The 24016-nt window shown below is 36.2% G+C and overlaps 1 protein-coding gene across 2 annotated transcripts; it reads left to right on the top strand.

Moving 5' to 3' along the window:
• Window positions 1-634: 634 nt before the first annotated feature.
• LOC140164535 (development-specific protein LVN1.2-like) lies at window positions 635-23184 on the top strand. Of its 2 annotated transcripts, XM_072187835.1 has the most exons (6): window positions 635-890; window positions 6476-6645; window positions 7308-7395; window positions 7717-7914; window positions 22047-22147; window positions 22279-23184. In XM_072187835.1, exons 1-6 carry the CDS (start codon window positions 782-784, stop codon window positions 22321-22323), a joined length of 711 nt encoding a protein of 236 aa, XP_072043936.1. In that variant the 5' UTR covers window positions 635-781; the 3' UTR covers window positions 22324-23184. The 2 variants fall into 2 exon arrangements, with proteins under 2 accessions (XP_072043936.1, XP_072043938.1); XM_072187837.1 differs by lacking the exon at window positions 22047-22147.
• Window positions 23185-24016: the final 832 nt, after the last annotated feature.

Below are 24016 nucleotides of genomic sequence, written 5' to 3'. Positions count from 1 at the left end.
CCACTAGGGTCCTGATGGGACCAGGTTCAAGCGAACAGCTCAGCCAAGCTTTAAAGCTTATTTATACATGGCCTTAAAGCATGCTGGTCTTTATAGAGAGCCTGACAAAGAAACAAAATAGAATAAAAGGAAAAGAACATGCAAAAGACAGGCAACCCCAAAACATCAAATTTGCTCATGGATTCAGGCCTTGGATGAAGTATTAAGAAATGGAAAATTCTTATTCAATGCCCGATACAAAGACTACGGTTCAAAACTTTTGGGACACCCTTCATTAACTTTGAAACGGTATACATATTATTATGTTGCCAATAAGCCCAATCGCCATTCTAACTTCCTGTTTTTGAGAGCAGTTTTGGGACACTTTGACCTCTGACATATCGGGAATATTTACGTAATTATTATTAATTTTCTTATTATTGTCACAATTTTGATCATTAAAAATATCAAATAATTAATTTATAAAACACTAATATTTTTTATTTTGTTTTAAATATTGTAAAACATTTTAGATTATATTTTGTATGTACAAAAACCCAATATTTCTGAAAGGTCAAAGGACAAAGTGTCCTAAAACTGCAAAAACTGTCCCACAATGCATTGCAAACTTCCAATGCCGATTGGGCTTATAGTTTGTATTATGACATGTATGAAGTTATTCAGGTGAAAAACTACCCTAGACAAACTAGCTATATTATATGCAGTTAGCTCAGCCTCCATTATACCTGCAACCTCTTGTGGATTGTGATTTCAAGTCGTGCTTTCTCATTAAAACAAAATCATGCTCCACATACGTTTCATAGTTGCAGTCGTTATCACATGGGCGGCGATAGCCCAGGCAACAGAGCCAAAGAAATGTTGCTTTCCCGATCAGTTTACTATCTTTCAAGGTAAGTTCGATTTTGACACCACACTCTGACGAGTAAGCCTAATATCGTTATAATTGAATCAGCTTACATCGGTAGCAGTGCAGTGACGTAGTGTGAGTCATCAACTCATCATATTAGGGCAAGGTAGAAGGGAGAAGGGAGGGGATACCGAGTCTAATTGGAGCACAAGCCCTTTTTCGGCAATTTTCCTATATTTTCAAATCGATGTGGTGGGGATGGCACGTGCCCCCGGTGTATGACGTTGTATACGCAACTCATGCGCGTATATTGAGGGGGGGCTTTGGGGTCGTGGCCCTCCACAGGGGGCGTGGGGTAAAAGTCGGGGCGACAAAAAGGAAGGGCGGCAGATGAAGAAGGGCGGCAAAATGAATTATTAACATGATTAAAGAAAAAAGAGCGGAATATTGTCAAAAATGTTTAAAAAGAATTGTGAAACAAATGGAATTATACCTTTAAAATGGTTTTGAGGTTAGTGAGGACTATTATCCTTTCTTTTTGCTCTTCACTTTTCAAGCCCCCCGCGTTCACGAACAACATGAACAAGAGAACCATCGCCGTGCTTCCATTGATTCACACGTTAAACATGTTAAAACTATTGTCGTGCGTTCATTGCACAAAAGTGCAACTTTTGATTTTATTTCTTTATTAGGTTTTAGACCACCGTTTCTTTAATTCTCAACCAATTTCGACAAATTAGGTCTTAAGGGAAGAAGTGCACCAAAAATCAATTTTTTAAACTAAACATGCTAGGAACTTTATACTTGGTGTAAATGACACTAGAGACCAAAAAATCAGAAAAATGCAACAAAAAAAATCTCATTTGCATATTTAATTGGCGGCCAACTTGGATTTTAGGTGTCAGATTTCAAAATAGAACCGGAACGCAACCGTAGATGCTAGAGATGTAATTTCTTTTTTAAATGAAAGTTAAAAAGCAGCAAAAAAAAAGTATGAGAGCAGATTTTTGATAAAGTGCTGTATTTTTGAAAGTCCAAAACCTGATAACGCCAAAATATGCGATTTTTTGACCTAACAAATGTGACAGTGCGTGAAAACAAAAACAATTTCAAAAATCTACTCTCATACTTGTTTTACAAATAACAAAACACACATTCGGTGAAAATTTCATTCAAATCCGTCGTAAAATGGCTTCCCGGTTCTATTTTGAAGGCGAAAAATGCAAAAAATGAGAAAAATCCTAGAAACATCTAGAAACACCTTTTTCATTTTTTATGCAAATTAGATGGCAATTACAACATGTAAAAGAAGCAGGCACTTGATTTATTACAATTTCTTATGAAGATTACATGTGACTCAGTGGTTACGGCCTTGGACTCATAATCTGAGAGCTTGCTCGACGTGCATGGGTTCGATTCCCCGTCCCACCACCGTGTTGCACCCTTGGGTAAGGCGCTTTGCCTCGCTTGCCTAACCCCACCCAGGTGCAATGGGAAGCTGTTACGGGTAGTCACAGTCGTTGTACTGATGGACCCTGCGCCACTTGTAGGCTGCAAACGTGGTTCCGACATATTCTAATAACGGCGGAATTAAATGTAAAGCGCTTTGAGGCTGTTTACGGCATAAAGCGCTATATAAATATCTACATTTACATTTATTTATTTACATGATAAAAGCTTATTTGCTGAGATACAGATTTTTGACTGAAGAAATGTTATATATCGCCACTTGAAAAACAATAAAATACATAATAAATATCACTGCTTGAAAAACAATAAAATACATTAAAAATATATTTTATCGTGCAAGATGCTCCACATCAAATTGCAGTTTCTTGGGAACCGTAAGTGCGATTTTTTGGAATAAAAAGTATGTGAAAGAAAAAAGTCTGCTCTTTTACCTGGAATTACAATGAAATGTGACCATAAATGGGTGTTTTTGCTGCACTTTTTTGCAATTTTGAAACCTTTTTCTTTATTTAGGATATACAGGGGTGAAAACAACCGGTACCTTATTTTTTTGCCTTACTGTACTAGCTTCATTTCAATCAGCAATGCCCAATTCTCTTTAAATTGCAAATCTTGTGCAAAAAGTTGTTTCGCCTGTTTTGTCATACGGTTGTAAATTCAACTAGACTAAGCTGTGGTCTAACCCACGAACACAGCCGTGTTGTTACCCCTAATGACCTTTGACCCCAAAATATATGAAAACGGCCATAGACATTGGCTAATGTCAATGCATGGGTGCATGTGGCACCACTTTGCTATGTTACTTGTGGCAGAAGGGCATTTTGAAGGTTTTTCGTCTCAGACCGGAAGTGACCCCTTAATGACATTTGACCCTAAATAAAAAAATACCACATATGAATTGGGTACCCACAAATTCACGTGTGAACATACCGTTACTGTCCAATGTTTTTCTTAGCAAATAAAAAAAAATGACGGTTTTTCGTTTTATACCGGAAGTGACCCTTAATGACATTTGACCCCAAATAAAAAAATACCACATATGAATTGGGTACCCACAATTCATGTGTGAACATACCGTTACTGTCCTATGTTTTTCTTAGCAAATAAAAAAAATTTGAAGGTTTTTCGTTTTATACCGGAAGTGACCCCTTAATGACCTTTGATCCCAAATCTGTGAGGACCCCATAGACACTGGGTAATAACAATGCATGTGTGCAAGTGGTGTCACTGTCCTACGTAATTTGTGGGAGAAGAAGCATTTTAAACGTATTTCGTATTATACCGTTTGTGGCCCCTTAATGACCTTTGACCCTAAATATAAAAATACCACATATACACAGGATAACTACAATTTATGTGTGAACATACCGTTACTGTCCTATGTTTGTCTTAGCAAATAAAAAAATTTGAAAGTTTTTCGTTTTATACCGGAAGTGACCCCTTAATGACCTTTGACCCAAAATCTGTGAGGACCCTATAGACACTGGATAATAACAATGCATGTGTGCAAGTGGTGTCACTGTCCTACGTAATCTGTGAGAGAAGAAGCATTTTTAGTTGAAATCACGTTTTTGACCCCTATGACCTCTGCGTGACCTTTGACCCCACGAGTTTCATATGACATGTAGGGGCATGGTCAATGATGGTTGTGACCAAGTAAGGTCAAAATCGGTGTAAGCATGTAAGTGCTAGAGCAAATGAAGTGGTCGGCAGAAAGAAGAAGAAAGAAGAAAGAAAGAAGAACTAGACTAAGCTGTGGTCTAACCCACGAACACAGCCGTGTTGTTACCCCTAATGACCTTTGACCCCAAAATATATGAAAACGGCCATAGACATTGGCTAATGTCAATGCATGGGTGCATGTGGCACCACTTTGCTATGTTACTTGTGACAGAAGGGGCATTTTGAAGGTTTTTCGTCTCAGACCGGAAGTGACCCCTTAATGACATTTGACCCCAAATAAAAAAATACCACATATGAATTGGGTACCCACAATTCATGTGTGAACATACCGTTACTGTCCTATGTTTTTCTTAGCAAATACAAATTTTTGACGGTTTTTCGTTTTATACCCGAAGTGACCCCTTAATGACCTTTGACCCCAAATCTGTGAGGACCCCATAGACACTGGATAATAACAATGCATGTATGCAAGTGGTGTTACTGTCCGACGTAATTTGTGGGAGAAGAAGCATTTTAAAGGTATTTCGTTTTGTACCGGAAGTGGCCCTTAATGACCTTTGACCCTAAATAAAAAAACCACCACATATACACAGGGTAATTACAATTTATGTGTGAACATACCGTTACTGTCCTATGTTTTTCTTAGCAAATAAAATTTTTGAAGGTTTTTCGTTTTATACCGGAAGTGACCCCTTAATGACCTTTGACCCCAAATCTGTGAGGACCCCATAGACACTGGGTAATAGTAATGCATGTGTGCAAGTGGGTTCACCGTCATACGTAATCTGTAGGAGAAGAAGCATTTTAGTTGAAATCACGTTTTTGACCCCTATGACCCCAGCGTGACCTTTGACCCCACGAATTTCATGTGACATGTAGGGGCATGGTCAATGATGATTGTGACCAAGTTAGGTCCAAATCGGTGTAAGCATGTGAGTGCTAGAGCAAATGTAGTGGTCGGCAGAAAGAACCTGTAAGAAAAAAGACACAGCCGTGACTAAACGTCACGGCTGTGTAAAGAACCTGTAAGAAAAAAGACACAGCCGTGACTAACGTCACGGCTGTGTAACTAGACTAAGCTGTGGTCTAACCCACGAACACAGCCGTGTTGTTACCCCTAATGACCTTTGACCTCAAAATATATGAAAACGGCCATAGACATTGGCTAATGTCAATGCATGGGTGCATGTGGCACTACTTTGCTATGTTACTTGTGGCAGAAGGGGCATTTTGAAGGTTTTTCGTCTCAGACCGGAAGTGACCCCTTAATGACATTTGACCCCAAATGAAAAATACCACATATGAATTGGGTACCCACAATTCATGTGTGAACATACCGTTACTGTCCTATGTTTTTCTTAGCAAATACAAATTTTTGAAGGTTTTTCGTTTTATACCGGAAGTGACCCCTTAATGACCTTTGACCCCAAATCTGTGAGGACCCCATAGACACTGGGTAATAGCAATGCATGTGTGCAAGTGGTGTCACTGTCCTACGTAATTTGTGGGAGAAGAAGCATTTTAAAGGTATTTAGTTTTATACCGGAAGTGGCCCCTTAATGACCTTTGACCCTAAATAAAAAAATACCACATATACACAGGGTAACCACAATTCATATATGAACATACCGTTACTGTCCTATGTTTTTCTTAGCAAATAAAAATTTTTGAAGGTTTTTCGTTTTATACCGGAAGTGACCCCTTAATGACCTTTGACCCCAAATCTGTGAGGACCCCATAGACACTGGATAATAACAATGCATGTGCGCAAGTGGTGTCACTGTCCTACGTAATCTGTGAGAGAAGAAGCATTTTGGGTTGAAATCACGTTTTTGACCCCTATGACCCCTGCGTGACCTTTGACCCCACGAGTTTCATGTGACATGTAGGGGCATGGTCAATGATGGTTGTGACCAAGTTAGGTCAAAATCGGTGGAAGCATGTAAGTGCTAGAGCAAATGTAGTGGTCGGCAGAAAGAAGAAGAAGAAGAAGAAAGAAGAAGAAAGAACCTGTAAGAAAAAAGACACAGCCGTGACTAACGTCACGGCTGTGTAATGAACTATTTTGCTAAAGAGCGCTTACAAATTGATATGTGGGTACCCCACTGCCACTGATTATATGATCCTATTTTACCCAATGAAACATAGCTAAATCATTCTCGTTTAGTTAGTAGGGCCTACTAACTGGCATACAAGTCAAATGTTAATACTTTTGCATTTTGAGGAACAATTCTCCAAAACATAACATAAAGAATTTCATCTGATCAACGCCAGTCAAAACTTACGTAATAGTCTGGACGTTTCATCAACCATCGGTTGACTTCAGCAGCAGTGTTGCTGTTTTGAAGTGCTGTATATTGAACCGGTAACTCTAGAAGTTGGAGCAGCATCAACCCCTGTGTCAAAAATTGACCAAATATCAAAAATTGACTTTTATAGTAGAACCTGTATTAAAATAGTTACTTTTGTTTACAGGTTCCACAGTAGCCAGCTTTATTGAAGAGCAAAAATATCCAGAGGCTTTCTACGCTGCACAATACAGTGCATACGACTACACAAATAACCGATTTGGAGCATATGGTAATAGGACATTGTTCACAGGACAAGACGTCCAGAGTTATAGAATAGTAACTGACATGACGAAGGTAACGGCGAATTTCGAACTGAGATATATAAAGGGGCCAACAAATTCTAAGATCCTACTTAAGATTTTTTAAACGAAATTAAATACGGTAAATGGTTCACAATGAACATTGTAGTCCACAAACCCGGGCGGCAAACAATGATTCCACCCCGGTACGACACTATTCGATAAGTGTAAACGCGCCACGCCAAGCAATTCCAAAAAGTTGACAGCAGTGGCGTAGTCGGGGAGGGGGAGGGCAAAGGGGGCAGCTTCCCCCCTGTGAGAAGGCTTGGCCCCCTCCTTCCCCCTCCTTCGTGTGATGCTGGCCGCCCTGATATTTAATATTCTTAGGCTTTTTTTGTACATTTTAGCCCATTTTTGATCATTTTCGTCAAAGTTCCTCCCCCCTGAAAGTTGCCTTTGCCCACCCTCTAAAAAAGTGCTGGCTACGCCACTTGTTGACCTGCCCGGTTGACCTTTATCGGGATACAATTTTTCACAAAAAGCACCCAAAACCAGGAATGCGGTCTTTTAAATTTAAATTTGGGGGAGTCTCATATCTTGCTTTGACGTCATTCACCAAAAAAAAAATGCATTTAAAAAGAAAAAAAAAATCTAAATGCATTTTTTTGTGAGAGTCGTCAAAGCAGGGGTGAGACTTCCTCTCATGTTTTATTCCAGAAACTGACATGGGAAATTGATCCTATCAACAAACAATGTATGCAAGTGCCAGCGTCTGACTTCTTCAGTAATTACAGATGCATACCAGGTAAACAAGAAATTATCTTAAAATGGAGACCACGTATTAAATGTAAACAATGAACAAAGTTTGCCGAGTCATCATCGGCCTTCCGCAAATCTATGATCGCTATTGAAATCGACAGTAGCGAATCAATGGAGAATATTCATGTAAAAACAGTGATGGCAGAAGCATTACAATTTAGCATATTACATATGGTAAAGAAGCTAGGCGTAGGCCTACTATATAAGTCTTGGACACTTCTCCCACTGGACTAGTCGTCAATTATTGTGTCTTATGAAATGATCCACAATATTTTTATACAAAATATATTTATATTTTTCAAAACAGAGAATGCAACTTACGTTGGCAATAATTACTTTGGCAACAAGGACGTGTATTTTGACACATGGGTGTTTAACAGGGCTATTAGTACACAGACGGATTTGCATATCAATGGCACAGCCAGCATGTCTGTAGACACTGATAATGGCTGCATTCCTATTGGTGGAAGTTTCAATGGGAAGCTTATATCTGGAGGGGTCACACGTGAGTGTTATAAAGGGATATTCAGTTGTAATCCATACACCCCTATGGAAGACATGGCCTTACCGTTCACACAGGAGGTATATATTTCAAATGGAGTCGGTGTCACCCATTCAGGCAACCCTATTTGAAATTCACGCTCCCATGATTTTAATCTTTCACACAGGGTGTGGAGTTTTCAAATGGAGTCACCCATTCAGGTAACCCTATTTGAAATTCACACTCCTGTGTGGAAGATTAAGATCATATCTTACATAGGGGTATATGAATTTCAACTGGAATAGCCGATTAATTGTTGTATTTCTTGTAGCCAATTCTGTTGTTCCATGAATGAGCCTTTACTTAAGGTGGCACACAGGATCACTCAAAGTGGGAAATTTTAGATATTGTTTTGTATTGTATCTTTAAAAGTAATGATGATAAGTACATAAAAGTATACATTTTCAGAAAGGAAATGATGCAAGGAATCCAACTAGCATGGCAGATTTCTGCAAAAATGAGCACTTCTTGAGAAAAGCGCCAAAATGCAGTTTAATTTGTACATATCAAATGAAACAAAAAATTATCCCTGCTGCTGAAATGGAATCGCCCTCGTGATGTCACGCGATGTTTCCATGGGAAGCCAATTGGGTGCCTTGTTTGGTATCAGGCGGGCCAATCACAGGCAGCCTTGCTTGGGGCCGTCGGTGGCCATTTTGTTAGCTAAGGCCATTCTCTGTCAGTTTTTCAGCAAGAACGGATGCAGAAATTTTTTATGCAACTATAAGACAATGAATAGGCCGTCACAGCTTACAAAAAATGGGTAGTGGTGAATCCAACGGATGTGGACACAAAACACATCAAGGATACCTCGAATATGAACAACTGGAAAGAAAAAAAGCAAGTAAGCTTACAGTTTACAGCACATCACATCACATGAAATGAATTGTGACGGTACAATGAACAGTCCGGAGTTGTTTGTATAACTCGATAAAACTTTCGTGGTCGATTGTCTAAACAGTGATTTGAGGAAGTCATGCATGTACGAGTACTATTGATTGGGATTGCCGGACTGGTGGTATGGAATAATTCTAATGTGTTGAAATATTGTAAGAGAGACTACATTTATCCTATGCTTATAAGCGGTGACAACAGCAATGACAGCCGATGGCCAAATAGAGTATTTGTATTTTGCGTCAACAGTGAATAACACGGTGAGAAATTTGCTTTCAAAATTGTCAAACGTGGTCGTCTACATGTATACATACTGTATGTACATTATTAATGGTAACATAGACCACTGAATCACGGTAGTATATAACCCGGGGGGGGTCACCTCATAAATATTTATAAATCATGCAGGTAGGAGAATGGAAAACGCTTGAAATTAAGGGAAAGCAAAGTTTTGAACCATTTCTATGTTCATCATAATTATATTGGGCAGTCTGAAGGAACACATTATGTTTCTGTTCTGGTTTGAAATTGAAAGTTGTATAACAAAACGGTTCAAAATTTTTTGTTATCATGGGGTGGACACGTGATGCTTTGTCTTGGTAAAATTATAATAGGTCTTGTCATCTGAGTGAATTTAATCGTCATTTTCAAAATTTGTATCGCAATCATCATGGCATTGGACACGTGATGCTCACTCTTGGTATATAAAAAGCCATATGAGTGAATTTAATTGTCAATTTCAATCTTTTGGCAACATGGTTCAAACATTTGTTCTGAATTGGAAAATCTGTCTTTGTACATAATAACCATATGAGTGATTTTAATTTCAATACGTTTAGCGCAATCATGATGGGCGTAGACACGTGATGCTCTCTCTGGGTAAAATTATAATAATAGTCATAATATGAGTGAATTTCATGGTCAATTTATCGCAATCATCATCATGGCCGTAGACGCGTGATTCTCTCTCTTGGTATATAAAAGCCATGTGAGTGAATTTAATTGTCAACTCTATTTAGATAAAACGAATCACAACAAAAAAGAGTAACAACGCTGTCGTCTATGTCATTTATGAACAACAAAACGGCCTTTAAAATAAATAGATAAATAAATAAATTTTAAAAATGAATAAAAATGGGTTTAATTATGTGTTTTTGATATTTATTACAAGTTCAATCCAAGGTTGTCGGAGTTCAAATAGATTAATAAAGGAGTTGAATTGTCGAATATATTGGATGTCATTTATAGACAGGCATGAATTATACACAAAGTAAAAGGGCTTTGCTGGCAGAATTTGCTTCTCTTTTTCTGTCTTTTAATTCACTGCAGGTCATGTGGTTACTTCGAGACAGGTGGTAGAAGGAGGACATCTTGCGGATCTGCAACAGAAAGCTCGTAATTACCATGCCTATGACAGTGGATGGAGTATATTTTGAATCGTAACCTGGCTCTATGGGGAGGAACTATCGTTGTTAGAGCACAAGCATGATGGAAACGGTAACTTCTCTAATGGTGAAAATTTTTATTGTGTATAACAGCTAACTATATTGAGAGCATTGTACAGATAACGAAGAATCTTCACTTACATTAGATACAGTGTATCCTTCAAATGGAGTATTGTTGCACCTTAATATGGCGAGGAGGCGAAACAAAATGCTAGTGGTGAACGGGAATATTATATATTATACAGTTCTTCATGCGAGTAAAAACAGCATAAGCAATTATGGAAGCTGTATGCTAACAAGTCCATGTCAAAAATGCTTCTACGAATGGAGCTGCAATAAAGAGGAAGATCATTCCATAGCTTGATGGAAATGTCAAATTTATTTTGTACCACTGATTGGGCTTATATTAGTCTTGGGCAATATGTCCATGTCAAATAATACAAGAAACAGATGAAGGAAGCGGTTGCAGGAAACTGCAGAATTATCTTGGTGTCATCAATGGATCATTTCAGTGATAAAATGTCAAAAATGCTTCTACGAATGGAGCTGCAATAAAGAGGAAGATCATTCCAATGCTTGATGGAAATGTCAAAATTTATTTTGTACCACTGATTGGGCTTATATTATTCTTGGGCAATATGTCCATGTCAAATAATACAAGAAACAGATGAAGGAAGCGGTTGCAGGAAACTGCAGAATTATCTTGGTGTCATCAATGGATCATTTTAGTGATAAAATGTCATACATTAAATGCTGAAGCGATCTGAAGGCAATTGAAGTGAGTGGATTTATCTCGGAGTAGCTAATTAACCAAACTCGTTGCTGCATGAATTATCTTTTAGGTGTCATAGCACATCCGACAACTTGACTTTTGCTAGTTGGAGAAATAACGGCAAACTTTTGCTAGTTGGAGAAATAACCCCAAATTCTATGGGGTAGAATTCAAAGTGAAGTGAAATATCGGTCATCATATCAAACTTTTATAGATGTTCATTATTAATAAATCAAGGGAAATTTGTGTATTTGCAGATAGGGGTGCGCAGGTCCAGAGTCCGAATAAAATTTATTTACTGGGGAAAAAATTATTCATCAATTAAATTATTGCAAATTGGCAATGTTTTCAATCAAATTACCTTTTACACTATACGTTTTGTCACCTAACTTTTCTCCGACACAGGTTGGGGGTAGTCTGTTAATATAGGCAGAAGGAAATGCATATAATATATTACCTATTGTTAATGGCTAGTCGAGCGGTTATTACCAAATTTGGTAAAACAAACCTGCATTGTATAAGGCAAATATTTTTTTCTGTATCTATCAAACAAAGACTGGATCTTCATTATCATCAAGTTAAACATGTGTGTGTGATTAAATGTTGTAATAATTGTATCTATCAAACAAAGAGAATAATTTGTCATTAATTGAAATACAGTATCATCTATTATGGCATACTTATAATTTCACCGCCTCGTAAGTTTCGCTTATAGACTGTAGGTAGTTACTAACAGAGGCATAAGGATATGCATATAACATATTACATATAGTTAATGGCTACATTGAGTAGAGTGATTATTATGAAATTATCAAAACAAATTCATGGTAAATGATTTCTTATTCGTATCTATCAAACGAAGTCCAGAACTCTTGTACATTATTATTATGTTTTCATGGTTTTAGTATATTAAGGTGTGTATATGAGTTCTATCATGCGTATTTTTATGTATACTATTTTGTTCAGCATGTAGGCCCTATATTTAAATTTAAATTTTTTTTATTTTAGTGGGTGTAAATTTAAGATTCTGTGCAGCGCGCGCCTTGAGGATGTTTTTACATCGTGGGGCGCTTTATAAATCCCATGTATTATTATTATTATTATTATGTCTTCGTTCTAATTACGGCAAATTAACCTTTAAAATTGCAGTTAAATTAAGCACATTTTGTCCCAGTAGATATTCACTGATAGACCAGGGGAGTCATTTAAAGAAGCAAAAAGAATTTCATATAACATAATTAATGTACATTGCTATAAGAGTGTTATCAAGTTTGGTAAAACAAATTATTTTTTTTGTACCTATCAAACAAAGAACAATTCTTCATTAGTATTAAGTTTGGTAAATCAAAGTTATGAATTTAAACGTACTGTAGGACAGATTCGTTCACCATGTATGGCAAATTGACCTTATATAGTTTCATTTATCGGTAAATTGGTCACTAAAACATTGTCCTAGTTGGTATGTACAAATAGGCTATGTGTAGTCCGAAACAGACGGAAATTCATAGATTACATGTATAGTAATGTTTTTCGGTATGTCAGTGTTTTAAATAGGTTATCACCTAGTTGTTACTCCTGAAGCAGAAGGAAATTCACAATTTTTACAATGGTAACTCGTTAATAAGTAATAGTAGGCCTATTAAGCTACTAAAACACTCATTCATGATAATTGACAGTGGTCAAAATATGAGAAGTAGACACTCACTCGACAGTAGCATAATTATCTCATCTCACATGTTCAGAAGGAAGGAAATTCAAATAATTCAAAACAATCCTTTTGAAGTTATAATAGTCAGTGGGTTTTGTTGTTTTCTTTTCGGGGTTTTCTCGTACGTGAATGTACCAGATGGCCAAAACAAAGCATTGGCAGGCATTCTTTTCCACTAGTACTGCATAAGAATGCTCACTAGGTAGGACTGTTGATCCAATCAGTCAAGTTAAATCCTAAACTTTTTAGCACCAACATTCGTCACCACCAACAATGGCAGGTTTATAAGTTGGGACAAACTATTTTAAGAACACTATAATGGAGATCATAAACAAGGAAGGGAACGACAGCCAAGAGCTCGCCTTATTTGTAAAGCATAAAAATCTCGAGGGGGGGGGGGGGGGGGTGGTGGTTTGGCAATTTCCTTGCATGTGATGACAAGGAACTTGGGTGGCAGTTTTGGATCATTTTTCTAAAATGATCGATTTAATGTACAGAATTATACATGTACTACATTAATAAATTCGATTTAGTAGTTCCAATATCCGGAGGTATCTACCTACTGGGTATTTGGCATGGGTATATTTACCGATGTCCACTATGTAATCTGAATATGAATATAATAGGAAAATGAGAAAGGTATCAGCCATTTAATTTCTTTTGACGCGCTAGATGACTGCCTAGCGAATTCATGTAAGTCCGCGGCATTTTATATTCTCTCCATTGGTATTATGGAGCTTTTTATTTCCTCCTCCGAGGAGATATCGTGTAGAGGATTGCCTAGCGAAATATTTGTCCATTGGTATATGGAGCTTTTCCTCCTCGATAAGGAGTTGATCGCTAGATGAGTGCCTAGCAAAATAGTTCCCAGTGTGTTAAGGGGAACTCTTGGGTTATAGGCGCAACAAGCTTCCCAGTAATTGTTGGGAGGCTCGGTCGGGTATTTACTCCGTTCGAAAAAGTTGTCCAGAAATCATTATTATTTGGCTGATTCCAGGGAATTTTCTAAAAACATTGCTTGAATAAATTATGCGTTCTTTCTGAATGGCTGACCAGAGGCCCAAATTTTGGCGTATGGGTTTTCGTCATTTCAGTGTCTGGGGATAATGCAGTTTAATTTGTACATATCAAATGAAACAAAAAATTATCCCTGCTGCTGAAATGGAATCGCCCTCGTGATGTCACGCGATGTTTCCATGGGAAGCCAATTGGGTGCCTTGTTTGGTATCAGGCGGGCCAATCACAGGCAGCCTTGCTTGGAGCCGTCGGTGGCCATTTTGTTAGCTAAGGCCATTCTCTGTCAGTTTTTCAGCAAGAACGGATGCAGAAATTTTTTATCCCACCCACCACTCCCCATATGTCATAATTGATATCTGTTTAAAATTGATTTCAAGAGTTTGATAGTGTGTCATAAAATTTGAGTCTCGCAGTAGTGAGACAAGTACATATAAAGTGTCGGTCTTCAAATTAAAAGGTAATGAGGAATGAGATGAAATACGAAAGAGAAAGGAAAATATATTCGATTGAGAGTTCTTTGAATTTGAATAATATTCTAATTACATTGAGGTTTTTGAGTTACATAGGAGTATGACTATTGTATACGGGTGTGAGAGTGTGCGTGGGTAGATCACTTTAGGTTCAATTTCTATCTCAGCAACACATTCTATTCTGTTGCGCAGTTGTATTTTCTGAAATTCTATTTGTATAGGTGTGTTCACTCTAGTGTGTCTTCAGAAGCATTAACAAAATCGATACAATTGGTACCACTTTCAGTCTTAGGTGGTAATGCCCTTCAGTCTTAGGTCGAGTAATTTTATTTATAGCAGGAAGGAAGGAATTAACACCAGGTTGGCATGGGATAGCTAGACAGGGGCCAAGTACTATGCCCTCAGATTTTCTTGTTCATCAAAGTATAAATAAAAATGAAATATTGGGTTCAAGTTTTTATGAGGTTGCGCAGCCGGCTGGTTATCGCGTTAATTTCTGTTAAAGGCTGCCTTTTGTATTAGACATGATATCCTAGTTATGTATTCGAATTCATAAATGTGCAGAGCATGGCACTGTGTTTGCTTGGCGTTGGCAGCGAAAAATAATGGGTTTTGCAATTAACTCCTTCAACATGTTCAAACAAAAAAATCGGGTTAATGGTCCACTGTGGTGAAGAGGCCTCGACCGTAAAATTCAGAGGCTCTTCAAATAATCGCAAACGTGGATCTTGCGGTATTTATTATGTATGTATGTATTATTCACTGAGCGTGTTTGTAGAGAGCCAGCTTATCAGTTAGGCGCTTATCACCGTAGAAGTACTTCAAGATCATTTGCCAGTGCAGTGTGGTATTTCCGTGATAAACCACTACAAGCACGCTCGTAATATCATTATGCATTTAAAGTGCATTTTGGTCAATCATACATAGTAATGTTATTCTAATTTAATTATATTGATTTAATTGTTACTGCCTAAATGTATTGAGATTTATTTATATACCAATCACTCTTGTTTACATTTAATTTTATTACTTTGTTGAGCTATTAGTATCACTTGTATATTGATGTTGATGATTGATGAAAATGAAATATGAATGAATGAATTTACTAGCAAAGGAAATGAGGGGATCAGAAATAGCTTATTCCATGGTACAGGGTACGGATGTTAACAAGTAGTCCTTGTGGCAGTTTTTGGATCATTTTTCTAAAATGATCGATTTAATGTACAGAATTATACATGTACTACATTAATAAATTCGATTTAGTAGTTCCAATATCCGGAGGTATCTACCTACTGGGTATTTGGCATGGGTATATTTACCGATGTCCACTATGTAATCTGAATATGAATATAATAGGAAAATGAGAAAGGTATCAGCCATTTAATTTCTTTTGACGCGCTAGATGACTGCCTAGCGAATTCATGTAAGTCCGCGGCATTTTATATTCTCTCCATTGGTATTATGGAGCTTTTTATTTCCTCCTCCGAGGAGATATCGTGTAGAGGATTGCCTAGCGAAATATTTGTCCATTGGTATATGGAGCTTTTCCTCCTCGATAAGGAGTTGATCGCTAGATGAGTGCCTAGCAAAATAGTTCCCAGTGTGTTAAGGGGAACTCTTGGGTTATAGGCGCAACAAGCTTCCCAGTAATTGTTGGGAGGCTCGGTCGGGTATTTACTCCGTTCGAAAAAGTTGTCCAGAAATCATTATTATTTGGCTGATTCCAGGGAATTTTCTAAAAACATTGCTTGAATAAATTATGCGTTCTTTCTGAATGGCTGACCAGAGGCCCAAATTTTGGCGTATGGGTTTTCGTCATTTCAGTGTCTGGGGATAATTGATTTTCCATGCCAATTTTTTTCGGTCCGCCATAACAACTTACCCTAAATATCAAATTTGACAAAAATAGCATATCTGTGTTCTAAAGACACAAGTCTAGAAAGTGTTTTCTCAAATTTTTTAATTTTTTCTTCGTTTTGAAAATATACCTTAAATTATCTCAAATTTTTGTCAAAATTGAAAAAAAGTCAAATTTTGATCTTTTTTGACCCATATTTTTAAAACGAAGAAAAAATTCAAAAATTTAAGAAAACACTTTCTAGATGCAAGTCTTTAGAATACAAATATGCAATTTTCATCCATTTTGATATTTTGGGTAAGTTGTTATGGCGGACCGAAAAAAATTGGCATGGAAAATCAATTTTGGCGCTTTTCTCAAAAAGTGCTCATTTTTGCAGAAATCTGCCATGCTAGTTGGATTCCTTGTGTCATTTCCTTTCTGAAAATGTATACTTTTATGTATTTATCATCATTACTTTTAAAGATACAATACAAAATAATGTTTAAAATGTCCGACTTTGAGTGATCCTGTGTGCCCCCTTAACTTCAAAGTAATTACAAAATAAGTTTCTTTCACTTCACAACAATGACTACAATTTTTCAAACATCAGATCATTTTTCAATTTGGACCTTTAGACTACCCTTGGAGGCCCAAGTCCCCAGAACATCATCATGATCATAGCCTATTGGGTAGGCTATTAAGTCCTATTAAAAATCCATGTAGGGGATAGATTCCAAAATGTCCACTATGCAGGGGGTCCAATTACAAAGTTGGTCAAATCTGGTTAAAAGCCAAACCAACGTATATTCCCCTCATCATAAGGATTCAAAAAAGTATAGTTTAACCTGTCTCTAGCCTATAAAGTTCTCGAATTAAGAGAGATTTTCTGAGAAATACCGATGAAATGGGAAAAAGGCGGAAGATGGGGGTCAGCAAATTTCAACCATATTTTGGCAATTTAGTAAGTTTGGATAAGTGTTCACAGTAATCAGGTTTAAAAATCTGGTATGCCCCCTCCTAGGAAATATGGGACCCCCTAAAATATGCCCCTAACACATATTTCCCTGACTTGTAAAATACCGTTTTATACCATTTTTGAGCAATATTTTGGTGCCTAAGACAACCATTAATGAAAATAAATTTTTGTACACAAAATCTTTCATCCTTCGTCTTCTTGAAAAAATATAAAACAACAAATATTTATTTTGGGATGTTCCATTTATTTACAGGGGAAGGGGCACATATTTCACATTTTACAACTTTTGAAAAAAACTGAAATATCCCTCTACTTTGTGACGTCATTGTAAGAGTCCCCCAATCTTTTTCAAATTGTTCATTACAGGAGAGAAGCTCTGTACATAGGTTATTCATATAATGCAATAAAAATCATGGAGACTTCTTTACTTTTCAGAAAACACAAACATGTATTTCCCCAATATATGGCATTGGTATAATGATGCTGTATATTACACCAACATCAAACGTATGATTTTTTCACTGAATCAGTCCCTTATTTTGAGTCAATAGTCAGTTATTGCTTTGAAGAGGTGATCACCACATTTAAGAATACAAACCACGTATATGGGTGCTTCTCTTTTACAGCAGATTGGTAAAATCGCCAGTAAATAATGCTCCATGAACTCCCAAGCGTGTATTTCCCTGACTTGTAAAATGCGGTTTTATACCAATTTTGAACAATATTTTGGCACCTAAGACGAGCATTTATGAAAGTAAATTTTTGTACACAAAATCTTTCATCCTTCGTCTTCTTGAAAAAATATAAAACAACAAATATTTAAATCGGGATGTTCCATTTATTTACAGGGGAGGGGGCCATATTTCACATTTTACAACTTTTGAAAAAAAAAGTGAAATATCCCTCTACTTTGTGACGTCATTGTAAGAGTTCCCCAATTTTTTTCATATTGTTCATTACAGGAGAGAAGCTCTGTACATGTACATAGGTTATTTATATCATGCAATAAAAATTATGGAGACTTCTTTACTTTTCAGAAAACACAAACATATGTTTTCCCCATAAACGGTATGGCATTTGTATAATGATGCTGTATATTACACCAACATCAAACGTATGATCTTTTCACTGTTGATCAGTCCCTTATCTCGAGTCAGTTATCTTGAGTCAGTTATTGCTTTGATGAGTTGAGCACCACATTTAAGAATACAAATCAAGTACATGGTTCCAATATCTGTGATGGGTGCTTCTTTTTTACAGCATATTAGTAAAATCACCAGTCAATAATGCTCCATGAACATGAAGGCCTATATGTTAGCGTTATCACGATTATTATGATGATCACAAGCTCCTATTTTGACTTTTAATCATTTTACATGTATCAGCACTTTGGGTTAGGTCGTAGGAACTAGGCCTACAAAGGGCCCATGCCACAAAAGTACAAAATCTTATTAACCTTGGGTGGGGGAGGGGGGTAAATCATAGTACTAGTAGTGGGCTTTAATTGGTCATGTTTTGTTTTTCTTAAGGCGTGGTGTTGGTGTGTGGGGGTGTGCGTGTATGTCTTTTATTTGACTTTTGGCAGGGACCACATGGCACTCATTTGTGCGTGTATGTCTTTTATTTGAAAAGGGTGGGCCTACCGGGCAAAAATCCATTTTGACCAAATTTACCCTTTTTTACTCTAGACTTTGAACCATGCCCGTAAACCTCATATTATAGAAAAAAGCTAGACAACAGTTTAAAAATTACATAACAATATTGATATTAATAATGAAATAGAAAAATAACATACTATTAAAAATGAAACATATAGATAAATTGTTTGCTCTTTTTTTTACATTTTATATTTTGGTTTATTCCGGGGGGCACTTCCACTTCTTTTAACATGGCCAAGGCACATCCCTGCCATTTCGGATATAGGGAGTGGGTTTATTCTATATTTTTGATATACAGTGTAAGCTATTCGGATAATTCAAAGGGAAGAGGCAGTTTCCATGGCAACAGTCATTTATACTCATTCAGTCATTTTTCAGCGAATTTCCCCCGTAACATTTGGTAAATTTTCTTGTAAAATTTTCCAAAAAATTGCCCTTTGGTATAAATGGCTGTTGCCACAGAAACTGGAAACTGCCACAGGCGCAGGAATAATCTGCTGCTCGATAGTGACCTGGATATCATGAGTGCCATGTGGTCATGGTTGTCCCTGCCAAATTTCATCTCCGGTACCAGCGCGCATCATCAGGTGATCCACTCGGAAGGTTCCATGACTTCCATCCACATTATTATCAAGATAAAACCCACTATGCCATCTTTTGTTACCTCCCTTATTCCAGATGACAGCAACAATATTTTTTTCTGTGGCCTATGACCTCTTGAAATTCATAAGTACTCTTTAGTCATAAAATGCATGTTTTTAGTAATTTGGGGAATTTTGGCCAAAATTTGACCCATTTTCATATTACTTTCATTAAAAAGTTTGTATTACACTTTATGTTATTGATATACATGGATTCTTTATTTTTAGGCTACATATATTAGGTGAATTCAAAGAGAGTTTCCATGGCAACAGCCATTTATACTAATTTTTAATTCCCCAGTGAATTGAGCAAATGTCCCGGTAAATAAAAACATGCTATTTTATTAATCACTCAAATGGATATGAATATGAAATTATTTAATACAAGAAAGGTAGACCTTCTCCGAGTTACTGCGAACGGAGCCAGTTTTGATAATAGTTTTGGTATAGAAATAGTAGCGTCACTTTTCAACAGTTTCAATAAAAAATCTGATTCTGTAAAGATAGCCATGAAATTAAAGCTAATTTTAAATTCGCGATATAATACACATTTTATGGCAAATTATTAAAAATTAAAAAAAAAAAAAATTTAACAGTCCTCAAAGTAAATTGTATAAATATGATGATATGTACTTAAGGTGGTACTACACCTCTTGATAAATGTGTGACTATTTTTGCATTTTTCTCAAAAACTAATAAAACACTGGTAATAAAAGTTATGTATATTATAGCATATAGGGGCAAGGAATCTACACTGGAATTTCAGGGACTCAAGATAAGTAGTTATTGATTTATTGATCAAATATTGGTTTTCCCTCATTTTTGACTCCACAACTGTTGTCTGTGCTGAAATAAAATTTTCATTGCAGTAGTTGTACTCCTTGCCCCTATAATTATACATATCTTACTTGTCACCAATGCGCTATAATCTGTGTGAAAAATGCAAAAATAGGCACAAAATTGGCCAGGGGTGTAGTACCACCTTAAAGCCGATGATCAATTGAAAATTTTGACCTTAATCTGATATAGATTTTTTCCCAAAACACCAAAGCAAGTTAGGTCTTTTGGGAAAAATCTGAGCCCTTAAATGAAAATGTATTCTTTATTTAATACAACTAGAAAGGATGTAAAATTGAAAAATATTGCCACGCATGGTAGAAAATGCCACTTAAAAATGTTGATTTTTACATGCTTTGCAATATGATGGAGCATGGAGTGAGAGAGAGAGAGAGAGAGAGAGAGAGAGAGAGGAGGGGAGAGAGAGGAGGAGGAAGAAGTTCATAGGAACCTTAATATAAACCCCAGAATCAATTGAATGTCAGCAGCATTATTGGTATTTCAAAAAATAGGAATCATAGACAGATAAGCATTTTTATGTTTATCATAATAACACCCTACTTGATGAATGTATCATTCCAATATTACTATTGTCTTTGTTGTTCACTACATGTGATAGAAAATAATTGTAGGCTATATCTACCTTGGAAGAAAGAGATAATATTCATTTGAGGATGCATATAAGCATGATGCAATTTTTAAATCAAAACAGAGGGAATTGTAGTACTGACACGGGGTATTGACACCCAACAAATAATGGAATAGTCCTTTTCTAAGCATTTCTGCAGCAAAATGTAGGCCCCAAACTTATTATGCAACAGTATTGTTGATGTTGTTTACTTCTAATATGCTCATGTTTTATCCAATTTCTTTTCAAACATGGAAAATCACCGAACATGAGTTTATAGCTTAGAAATGTCGCGGTTGCATTTTCTGAAAAAGGGCATGAAATAAGATGTGCTCATTTTAAAACGGAAAAAGTCTCCATGATTTTTATTTGCTCAACTGTTTGGCCTATATTTACTTTATCCAACATATCAATAACTTTTCCAAAAATATTGGGGAACTCTCACAATCATCTTGTAAACTTGGCTTCAAAATTGGGATTTTTAACATTTATAAAATTGCTAAAAAGGCCATTACACCCCTCTCTGAAAATGGAACAATCCAAACTTTTTCTAAAGAATTTGTAATTGCTCTGTCGAGACAAAATGTGCATAATTACTGTAAAGTATAATTAAATTGTCTGCAAATTGGTGTTATTACGTGGCTCTAGTCGAAAGTTAGCGCATATTTCGAAGTTTTTGTGTCTGAGAAGACAATCATAGGGGTTAATTTTGAGGGGGTCCAGTATCTCCCAGTGGGGGTCCTCAAAATTTTTAATACCTCCACTGTAAATACTCATGGACACATGTTTGATTGACAAAATATGAACAAAATTTGCTGACCCCCATCTTCCACCTACCATCTGAGTCTATCAGATAAACTCTCTTAAAGGCAAAAAGGTCAAAGGATAAATTTTGGGCTCCAAGGGTCCAAATAAAATTGAAGTGATTTGAAAAATGCTCTGATATTTGAAAAATGCTCTGATTTTAATCAAAATGGTCTCAAATCTCTCGCCAAGGTAAAAACATTTATTTTATTTGTAAAGTTTCGAAGCACTCTTCAATTTGGTTTCCAAAATATTTTACAACAAATGTCTACGCAGGTAAAATATAGCCTACATGTAAATTTCACTGCAGCGAAACTCTAAATTAATATGACACGGATGGATATTCGTCGGGCATGTCTAATAATACAAATGTCCTTATCATAATTTATTTTATTTTCCATAACAGAAGACGTAGTTTCAACGAGTGGGAATATGAATTATGAACACGGTATTCGTGATCCCGATAAATACTTCAAGTTACCTGACTACTGCCAACAGGCTACCGAGGTTCGTTTGATTATAGCATATCTCTGAATCAGTGGAAGAAACTCTACTTGTAACCTTTAATACTATTAATATGAAAATATTATAATATCTATCAATGCTAATTATGTTTTCCTATTGTGTTGTCTTTACAGGAACCATCCAAATTACTGGGATTACTACATAAGACTAAGTTGTAGCAAGCTGATTGAATCTTTGTGTGTTATTATGTATGAGCATTTTGGAATCCTTGCCAAGTGTTAATGTTGTTTTTGCAAGTCAAAGTTTAATGCATTATTGTTGAGAATACGGCATATTGCTTTCACTGCTAAAAAATCAGTAATATCACCGGTCACCCTCCGGGAACGCTGAGATTAACGAATTTATATGGTTTTAATCAAGATACATATAAGGCCAAAAAAAAATTGTTGTGTTGCCCTGAAGTGGAAAAATGGGAAATTTGGGTAGGACCGTCGGATTATTTTTTTTTCTTTTTAAACCTTCAGTTTTTAAAAATCCCCTCATATATTAAATAATGCTTGTTCAATTAGGGGACATTTGTCAATTTTGACTTCTGGATACCTGTTAGACAACAATTTAAGACTAGTCTTACAATAAAATATTAATTTTAAGTGAAAAACATTGAGTTTTTGAACAAATCTGTAAAAATCATCATTCAAAAAAAAAAAAAAATTGCGACCCTGATTTTTCAGGATTTAACCGTACAGGGTGTCTCAGAAATAGCAGGAATACACAAAACAAAAACATATTTTGAGTCACAAACTCTTCCAAATTAGGAAGCAAACCTTAACTAACAACCCCAATTAGAATATTGTGAAGTATAAAAAGAAACAAGAGAATAACTTAAAAGTGAGCCCTCTGCTATCTACTGAAGATACCGGGTAACCACTCCCATTAAACGATTTGTCCTATTTTACCTGCATTATTTTATCCACATTTACCTACCCAACCATTTGTCTCAACTAACCCAAGGTCGTAAACCAAATACTAATTTCTCATCTTGATATACCTGGATGTCTACCTATTCATTAACGAAGTGATTTGAGTAGAAACGATGTCATGAAATCGTGAAAAAATCCCAGAAAATGTGGAAAGTCATCGATCAGCTGACACATCTCATGGCTTTGGGGAAAAAGATATATGACTATTTACCTTCATTTTGGACTCTGGACAAGTGGATGGATATTTGTCTATGGGGGACAGTTGACGATGACAATGTGACCAGTGGATTGTATTGCGTGTACATAAAACTGTTATGGCGGTGAAGGTTTCTATTATATTGTTCTACGTGTGATACTTGACAATAGACTTGAGTTGATATGCTGTAATTAGTAAAATAGATAAACAAGTCATGAAGTATACCCAATAGTAAAGCCGTTAAATAAGTAGAACATCATCGCATTTATATGAATGTAACAAATTGAAATAATTACATAAATAAATAAATACCTACATAAAGAAGTAGATAAATATGTAAATAAATAACAATATCAAAACAATGAGATTAATACAGAGGTTGTCATTTTGTGGTGTAATGATTTAGGGAATAATGTCATATGTTGTCCATTTGAATTTGGATTTGGAAGATACCTTCTCTTAAATAACAGTATTGCGAACCACCAGCATACATAACTCGACGTAGGGAGTCTTTCCTATTCAAATGAAATATTGCAATTACACACCTTATTGCCTTTTAACAATAACCATTGACACTAGCACATATCAGAGAAGATGTAAGAAAAGGATGGAGAACAGAATTATATCCTTGAGATAATCCCGTAGGTAATCCTGTTGCACCTATCATAAGCTGTGTTCACACATGCACTTATTACCGGTAATATTTTATCTAGGCTTATGTCCGATCGAATTAAA

This window comes from Amphiura filiformis, chromosome 11 (assembly GCF_039555335.1).
Source record: "Amphiura filiformis chromosome 11, Afil_fr2py, whole genome shotgun sequence".
In the NCBI taxonomy this organism is placed as follows: Eukaryota; Metazoa; Echinodermata; class Ophiuroidea; order Amphilepidida; family Amphiuridae; genus Amphiura; species Amphiura filiformis.
Note: the sequence above shows the minus strand (reverse complement) of the source record. Positions and strands in the feature narration are given on the sequence as shown.